Genomic DNA, 9,246 nt, shown 5'->3' with positions numbered 1-9,246 from the left:
ATTGTATGGATTCCGATGTGGTCTAGTGGTTAGGATTCCTGGTTTTCACCCAGGCGGCCCGGGTTCGATTCCCGGCATCGGAACGACATTTTTTGGGGATTTTTTTTTTTTTTTTAGATACTAGTTTGTACATGTGCAAAATAACATGTTTTTGTAATTTTTATAATAAACGTGTCATTATATGGTGTACATTTTGATAAAAGAAAATATCTTAAAAATGGTCATAAAAGCATTCACATAATGTAATAATTTGCTGGTTTTGTATAGAATGTCTCAAATTCATTACCAATACAGTTGATAATGATAAACATTTTTACTACCATTTGTACAAAATCATACTATGGTGGAAAGCACCGTTACATATGAATTGTAGTAATTTTGATAAATTTGACAGCGATTAAAATTGACATGGCTCAAGACCAAAGAAGGTACTGTATAAATCAGCAAAATGGTTTTGAATGCGAGAGTATAGAATATATATAGGGTTAATCTTAGTATAGTTAGACTGCTCGCTTTTTTATGATTGGGGGGTAGCTGTTTGTTAGTTTCCCTGTCACTTTTATATCTTCATGTATGTCCTGACAACTTAAAGTACAAAACTGCTGGTATGATTGAGTGTGCCTTTTGTATTCGAGCCCTTCAAAATATAATGATATATCATGCTGTGTTAGACTGTTTTTTAATATCGTATCTTCTGAACTAGTATTGTACATGTTCTGTACTAGTATTGTACATCTTCTGTACTAGTATTGTACATCTTCTGAACTAGTATTGTACATCTTCTGTATTAGTACTTTACATTTTCTGTACTAGTACTGTACATCTTCTGTACTAGTATTGTACTTCTGTACTAGTATTGTACATCTTCTGTACTAGTACTCTACATTTTCTGTACTAGTACTGTACATCTTCTGTACTAGTAATGTGCATCTTCTGTACTAGTATTGTACATCTTCTGTACTAATACTGTACATTTTCTGTACTAGTACTGTACATCTTCTGTACTAGTATTGTAACTCTGTACTAGTACTGTAAATCTTCTGTACTAGTATTGTACATCTTCTGTACTAGTACTGTACATCTTCTGTATTAGTATTGTACATCTTCTGTACTAGTACTGTACATCTTCTGCATTCGTACTGTACATCTTCTGTATTGGTATTGTACATCTTCTGTATTACCTGGTAGTACTGTACATCTTCTGTACTAGTATTGTACATTTTCTGTACTAGTACTGTACATCTTCTGTACTAGTACTCTACATTTTCTGTACTAGTACTGTACATCTTCTGTACTAGTATTGTACATCTTCTGTACTAGTATTGTACATCTTCTGTATTAGTATTGTACATCTTCTGTACTAGTATTGTACATCTTCTGTACTAGTATTGTACATCTTCTGTATTAGTATTGTACATCTTCTGTACTAGTACTGTACATCTTCTGTACTAGTATTGTACATCTTCTGTACTAGTATTGTACATCTTCTGTACTGGTACTGTACATCTTCTGTATTAGTATTGTACATCTTCTGTACTAGTATTGTACATCTTCTGTACTAGTATTGTACATCTTCTGTACTAGTACTGTACATCTTCTGTATTAGTATTGTACATCTTCTGTACTAGTACTGTACATCTTCTGTATTAGTATAGTACTGTACATCTTCTGTACTAGTACTGTACATCTTCTGTACTAGTACTCTACATTTTCTGTATTAGTACTGTACATCTTCTGTATTAGTATTGTACTTCTTCTGTACTAGTACTGTACATCTTCTGTACTAGTATTGTACATCTTCTGTACTAGTATTGTACATCTTCTGTACTAGTACTGTACATCTTCTGTACTAGTATTGTACATCTTCTGTACTAGTACTGTACATCTTCTGTACTAGTACTCTACATTTTCTGTACTAGTAATTTACATCTTCTGTACTAGTATTGTACATCTTCTGTACTAGTATTGTACTTCTGTACTAGTATTGTACATCTTCTGTACTAGTACTGTACATCTTCTGTACTAGTATTGTACATCTTCTGTACTAGTACTGTACATCTTCTGTATTAGTACTGTACATCTTCTGTACTAGTATTGTACATCTTCTGTACTAGTATTGTACTTCTGTACTTGTATTGCACATATGAAATATATAAATAATCCAATTTTAGATCAATGTGGTAACTTTTATGGTAATGTATATATAATTGATTATATTGCTAAAATTGTTGTTGTCCTTTGAGGGCCCTTAATTGGTGAATAAACATATTCTATTCTGGATCGTGGCATACTGTTACTATTATTGGATGTCCTGTTCTGGATCGTGGGGCACTATTACTATTATTGGATGTACTATTCTGGATCGTGAGGTAATGTTAGTATTATTGGATGTCCTGTTCTGGATCGTGGGGCACTATTACTATTATTGGATGTACTATTCTGGATCGTGAGGTAATGTTAGTATTATTGGATGTCCTGTTCTGGATCGTGGGGCACTATTACTATTATTGGATGTACTATTCTGGATCGTGAGGTAATGTTAGTATTATTGGATGTACTGCTCTGGATCGTGACGTACTGTTACTATTATTGAATGTACTTTTTCGTTATGTAATGTGTTTTTCTCAATATGTGGTGTGATGTTAAAACAAGGCTGATCGTCGAAGTTAATATCATGGCCCAGATCCAGAACTACACTATTCCATGGATCAAGATGAAATTAAAGAAAAATGTATGTGTGTTGATGCGTGTTACATACAACTGTACATTTTATCAAAGAAAACACACTGGTTAGCAGACTAGATCTACATGTGTTCAATCGGTATTTCCCTAAAAAGTCCAAATCATTTAATGCATGCATGAGTCTCAAGACCTGGAAATTGCGAGTTTAACCCCTGAAGCACAAATATAATTTCACATTTACATCCTCTTTTCTACACGACCGTGAGCCTTCCTCGTTTAATCAACAGTGCATTGGTCAGGATTGACACTAACCGCATCTCCTGCATATGTTGCACAAAATACCATCGTTTCTAACGTAGAAGGATAAAAAATGCGATACCTAGGGAAACAGATTGGGAAACCCCCTCAACATTAATTTGATGATCGTTGATTGAATCGGATGTCTAAATATTAGGTGATATTACAAGTTTTTCCTGGGAACGGTGGAATTTTAAGAGGACATTCTTATTACATCGTCGCTGGATAAAGATGAAAGTACACGAATTTAGGAAATTACAGGGAAATTCGTGATTCTGTGCTCGAAAATTTGTTATTAAAATTCCATGTTTACGATCGGCACACTTTATTGGTGAACGATATGTTTGAGAGGAGCAAAGCGAACAAAGTTTAGGAATCATGAATGCGGACATGATTTTGTTTTTAATCTTAACAGGTATTTACGTTCTTTTGGGGAGTCTTGGAAATGGCGTAATTTTGATGGTCTATAGCTACAGACGACAAAAAGATGTTTACAACCAAAATTTTTTTATCAAGGTGCTAGCAGCCTTAGATTTAGTAGTATGTGTCGTGATAATGCCTTACACCATTTTCTTCGAGTTTCATCGTGTTCATAATGACGTAGTTTGCAAAATGATGGAAATAGTGCGCCACATAGCTATCCTTACCAGTAATTCAGTCCTCTGTGCAATCGCTTTTGAGAGGTACTTTGCTATCTGTTACCCAACAAAAAAACTTGACCAACAAGCGATCCAAAAAATAATGATATCTTTGACTGCAGTGACCGTTCTATTTTCAGCGCCCGCCCCGACGATTTTTGCCGTCACAGAAAATAAAATCAGTGGTAACGTGGAAGAGTATTGTCAGTTTACTACAAAAGTGATTGGAGTTATGGGAACCAATATTTACCAAGGATTTCTCATACTGCTTTGCATGTCTGGAATAATTACCATAATTGTGTTGTATGCCTTGATTTATAGAAGACTCTTACACCGGACTCTACGTAGGCGGCGCTGTATGTCTAGATCCATTACCCCGAGTAAATATATTGTAAGGAAAATAACCAATGGAAGGGGTATATCGGGGGAGCTACCAGAAGGAAGCGGTGCTGAAAACGAGGTTGTTTTGTGTTTAGTTGAAAACGTACCCATGTTAGAGTCGAAAAGATCTAAAATACAATTAAAAGGAGTATTTGAATCAAAATCCTCAAAAAGTGCCAACAAAACAACAAAACCCGAGAACAGCGAAATATCAGACGAACACTCTTCTGACACATGCGTCAATAACCAAAACAACGAAAAAAGTCCAGACTGTCGCCGGAAGTTGCCTGGCCCCAAAATGACAATGTATACATATAAGCATACTGATTTTCGCCATCGAGCAAAACCAAACGTGAGAAGAAAAACTTCTATCATGCTTTTCGTCTGTTCCCTAATTTACCTCGTTACATGGGGTCCCTTCTGGTTGGACGTTTTTAACGTCACACGGAGCCTCGTTTTGCGTTATCTGTTTTTCTTTGGCCACGCTAGTAACCCAGTTGTTTATGGAATCATAAACAATCAAGTCAGAGCTGACGTCAATAAACTACTCACAAGACGATGATGTGTGATCATTTCACAAAACTACTTAAAGTACTTACAATTGTAACATACGATATCACTCAATAAACTGAAATTAAGACAGAGTCTAAATGAGTCATTATTTTTTATAGTGTAGATTTGGAAGAGAAAGTTATTACTTTTCTTTACATTTGATATCCATGCTCTTTGTTATTGATAATCTCTGAGATGACGATAAAACCACAATACCGCAGTTGTCAAAACCGTACGAGTTTTCGAAAAATAAGGGGAGGGAACAAACAGAATTTAGAAAAATTACACGTACCAATTATTACATATAACTGTAAATTATTTATATCTTTAAATCGCAATGTTTGTAGAAGTAATATAACACAATTACCACGCTGTTACAATATTGTCAGACACTGCATGCTGTAGGTATGATAATATACATGTAATTAGGACTCGACAGTATTTGTCGAATTTTGCAAAGCTTAAGTTTTCACAACTAACAATTTCTCGTTTAAGTTCTTGAAATTCTTGTTGTTTTGATCATTATGGCAGTCTTTGAACTGGTGGGCTTTCACTAACATAAACTGACAACGTACTGCCATGGAATATAAATATTAGGTAATAAATATCTCCTACAGAAAAACTGTTAAGAGCAATTGATATTCTAAAGTCCAGAATTTATTGGGGGATGGGGTAGGATGGGTGGGCTTAAAACTCTTTCCGATGTATATGACTTAAAACATATGTATCCGTATATTTTCTATTTTACGATCTTGAATTATTCATTTCTCACTGACCTTTGGTCCAGGATAAAAAACGCTCCAAACCTGAAGTCCTGAAACGTCATAGAGATATGTTTATATATACATGTACCGGGGTACTATGAATTCAGAAATAACCCTATCAAAGTGCAGATTAACCACCATCTGTTATCGAGCATCTTGAAAATCCTCTCAATGTTACAGTACCCTGGCCTTCTACAGAATACAATGCGCAGAAGAAAATCGCTAACTGAAAGACTAAGACCATCATGTATCAAAAGAGTAAACCTTTTTAATATGCCATGCAACTTTCAGCGATTAAATTTCTTAGAATCTGGGGACAGGCAGTACCTTTGAATTCTACACTTTTACAAAATTGCGTGTTTTCCCCCTCCTTCAAACAACTATTAATGTACAATGACGTCAATATAAAACAATATGAGATATTCTGAAGTACCTGAGAAGGCTTGAACATGTGAATACCGGCATCGATAACTCATTGATAAAAAAAACCCATTACCATGCTGTCAATTAGCGTAAAAGGCTAAACGTTTTTGACTTTGTGGAGTATTAATATTTTTGTTTTTATAATGATTATGGAGTGCGTCTTATCTAACATCATCATTAATGTAGCTGTAGAGGTAATCAGTATATTCTTTGGAATTCCCAGAGCGTGTGCGAATTCAAAACATCAAGGTTGACTTTTCTGACATGCTTCATCTTCCTCTTGGATGTGTTTTATGCCTGTAAAATGGGTTACTGCTACCACCTACCAGGTTACAGAACCAGTTTACACAGACACGGTCCAGTGATGACAATAATCTATACAAGGTTATAGGTTTTATACATCTATACGAGATCATATATTTGAATATTTTATCAATATAATTCTGAAAAATGTTTACGAAATTTCGTACAATAAATCATTGTCTGCCAGTAGAGGATGTGATATGGTCTGGTTTAACAGTGTGGATAACCGTGTAAGTTTTATATAATAATTGATAAACTGCCCTATATGTATTAATTATCACGAGAAGAAACTGTTGTATGCACAAGTATTGATGCTGGCAAGGAGAGTTTTAATTATTTTACTCGGATAGCCTAGTCGAATACTCGGAGGCTTTATTAGTCGAGCGATAGTCGAGTACTCGGTAAAGAAAAACAACAACCCCGGACTGACAGGGCACAGTGTACCTGTCATCAGTCACATCTAGAACAGTCCATGGGATGAAAGGTTACCGATAACGACAGTTTATCTGGATAGTCGTTTTAAAAATTGTCCAATTAAATGAAGACAACGTATTGAAGCCATACAAGCTTTAAATGACGGTCATTTTTCAGCATCAATTAATTTCTATCGGTATAACTAATATAACCCCCAAGATCTTCAGAAAAATTCAGCAAAATAAACAAGGGAATATTCGGGTTGCTGAGAACGAGGTCATATACAAAGATGGAAATTTAAGATATTACATCGTTACATGAATGACAAGAAGTACGATAAGTGTAAGAAAGTAATAATTACACAAATGTGCCAATCAAATGAAATTTTGATAGTGAATTTTCTATAAAATTAGCATGTTAAAATGTTTACAAATCTGACACGTGCTTAGTGCCTCTCTTACGCTTTCTTCCTAGCTGGTGACCTCCCAGTTCAATGCACATCAGTGATTACGAGCAGGAATTACTGACAGGAGGACAATGATTCATGAATCGACATTTTCTTCTGATTTGACGAGTTTATTGCTTCAGATTCATTCTGATTCTATTAAGTTGTATATGAAAGGTGAAGATAACAAACAGTGATCAATCTGATAACTCCTATAAGCAATACAAAATAGAGAGTTGGGCAAACACGGACCCCTGGATATACTAGAGGTGGGATCAGGTGTCTAGGAGGAGTAAGCATCCACTGTCGATCGGTCACACCCGATGTGAGCCGTATATCTTGATCAGGTAAACGGAGTTATCCGTAGTCAAAATCAGTGTGCCAAGAACGGCATAACAATCGGCATGAAACACGTCAGACAGCATTTGACCCAATGATAAGTTGTATTGACAAATTAGATCGTTACAACGAATATATATTCAATCGCATGCATTTATCGTGCCACACCTGTTGTGACACGGGACCTCGGTTTTTGCGGTCTAATGCTTTAGAAGTCTATGTATACAACTTGACACCGAATCTACTTTTGCGAGAATTCAAATAAAATGCTGTACTATGTTTGACAAGTACAGGATTTTCATTACACATTAGATGATAAATATAAAGATAATCTGCTACGAAAACAAGGGAAAGGCAACCCAAAATATTTTTACACGATAAATGATAGGATTAATCATATGATGAAGATTTGTCATACAATTCTTTTGATATATGCTTCGGTACTAATTTGAAAACGTCAAAAATTGAAATTCCTGAGATCTATAGAGGCTGCCATGATGTGTAACTCTTTTGTATTCAAGACCACAAAAATCAATAATTTTGACGTCACACCGTCTGTTCCGGTTCTGATGAGATTCTAAGATCATCAACAGGTGCTTGGGTTCAGGACCCCCCCCCCTCCCCCCTTTCGAATAAGCTACATGAGTTGATTTAATATTTTTTTCTTGAAAATATTTCTAATACATGTCAACCCATAAAGTCTAACATAATTCAAAATAAGCTCCCTTTTTAAAAAAATACCCTCACTGGTTATTATAACAGAACTTATAATAACCAGTGAGGGTATTTTTTTTTAAAGGGCTTATTTTGAATTACATGTATTTTGGACTTTATGGGTATGCAAGACGTTGTTGACATGCATTATAAATATTTTCAATAACAAAAATAATTAAATCAACTCATGTAGCTTATTCGGGGGGGGGGGGGGGGGGGGGGGGTCCTGAACCCAAGCACCTGTGAGATCATCAAAGATGTGCATGTGGTAAATCTTACGAATAAATAGGTTGATGCCTTCCTGGCAAGCAATTAATTACACTAATGCGAAGGAGAGATGTGAAAAAAGGTTGTTGTTTTTCTCGAAATTCCCAACCAAGTCATCTGAAAAGAAAAGACTACGTAAACTGTGGATCCATCATTTGCGTAATGACAAGTTGAGTTTCAAGACATTTTTATGAAGAACGTTTACCGTCTGCCTTGTTTGTGACTCGACTGAACGTCTTCTTTTCTCAATTTCTTCTTGCGAAAGAACGGGCTCAAATCTATACGGCTCCAAACTAAACTGTTCATGACTTGTCATGTTTACAGTGCTCCTGATGAAATAAACCGGAATAGACGGTGTGATGTCATAAATTAAACTTCAGCGGGTAATTTAAAATACATGATAGATTAATATTGATTTAATTGTTAAGCAAGGATTTTTGTTCTTAAAGACTGTCAATTACGATACCAGTAAGTAATACTTTATTCATAAAAGCAAATATGCGGTTAGGGTTGCCTTTCCCTTTAAATAAAAAACCAACTCAATCATCAAGTCTTTTTTTTTTTTTTTTTTTTTTTTTTTTTTTTTTTTGGTGAGTAAATGTTGTTTATTGACATTTATTGGGTTGGACTTTTGCAAACCCCTACAGTTTTTGCTCTGCTCCTAAGGCCCCAGGGGTGCAGGAATGAAATTTACAATATATGTTCCCCTTGTTCCAAATATGTTTCATACCAAATTTGAAAAGAATTAGAATGATAGTTTTCAAGAAGTTAAAAATGTAACCAGTGGATAGGGGGTATTTTATAAGTTTGTAAATCTAACGGTATTCATACAACAAGCACTCACAAATAAAAGAATGAGAAAGGAGGACAGGGCATTAAGAAAAAAATGTCACAATAACCAGGCTACATAATCCTTATACAAACGTTAGACCAAGGTCTAAGGTAGAGGATCGTCATATATTGACAGCCTTTTACATATAATTTACTAAATCGTGTACTTGACAATATTTATACACATAGCATCATG

At 35.1% G+C, this 9,246-nt stretch overlaps 1 protein-coding gene and 1 non-coding gene across 2 annotated transcripts; both read left to right on the top strand.

Annotated features, from left to right (window-relative positions):
• The first annotated feature begins 11 nt into the window (after window positions 1-11).
• Window positions 12-83, top strand: Trnae-uuc (transfer RNA glutamic acid (anticodon UUC)). Its single transcript has one exon. It is a non-coding gene; the product is annotated as a tRNA-Glu (tRNA).
• Window positions 84-3,079: 2,996 nt separating this feature from the next.
• Window positions 3,080-4,642, top strand: LOC125679622 (octopamine receptor-like). The gene has a single exon (XM_048918995.2). It carries the CDS (start codon window positions 3,358-3,360, stop codon window positions 4,558-4,560), a length of 1,203 nt encoding a protein of 400 aa, XP_048774952.1. The 5' UTR covers window positions 3,080-3,357; the 3' UTR covers window positions 4,561-4,642.
• The last annotated feature ends 4,604 nt before the right edge of the window (window positions 4,643-9,246 follow it).

This window comes from Ostrea edulis, chromosome 2 (assembly GCF_947568905.1).
Source record: "Ostrea edulis chromosome 2, xbOstEdul1.1, whole genome shotgun sequence".
NCBI classification, from domain to species: domain Eukaryota; kingdom Metazoa; phylum Mollusca; class Bivalvia; order Ostreida; family Ostreidae; genus Ostrea; species Ostrea edulis.
This window is presented reverse-complemented; position numbering and strand designations above follow the sequence as displayed.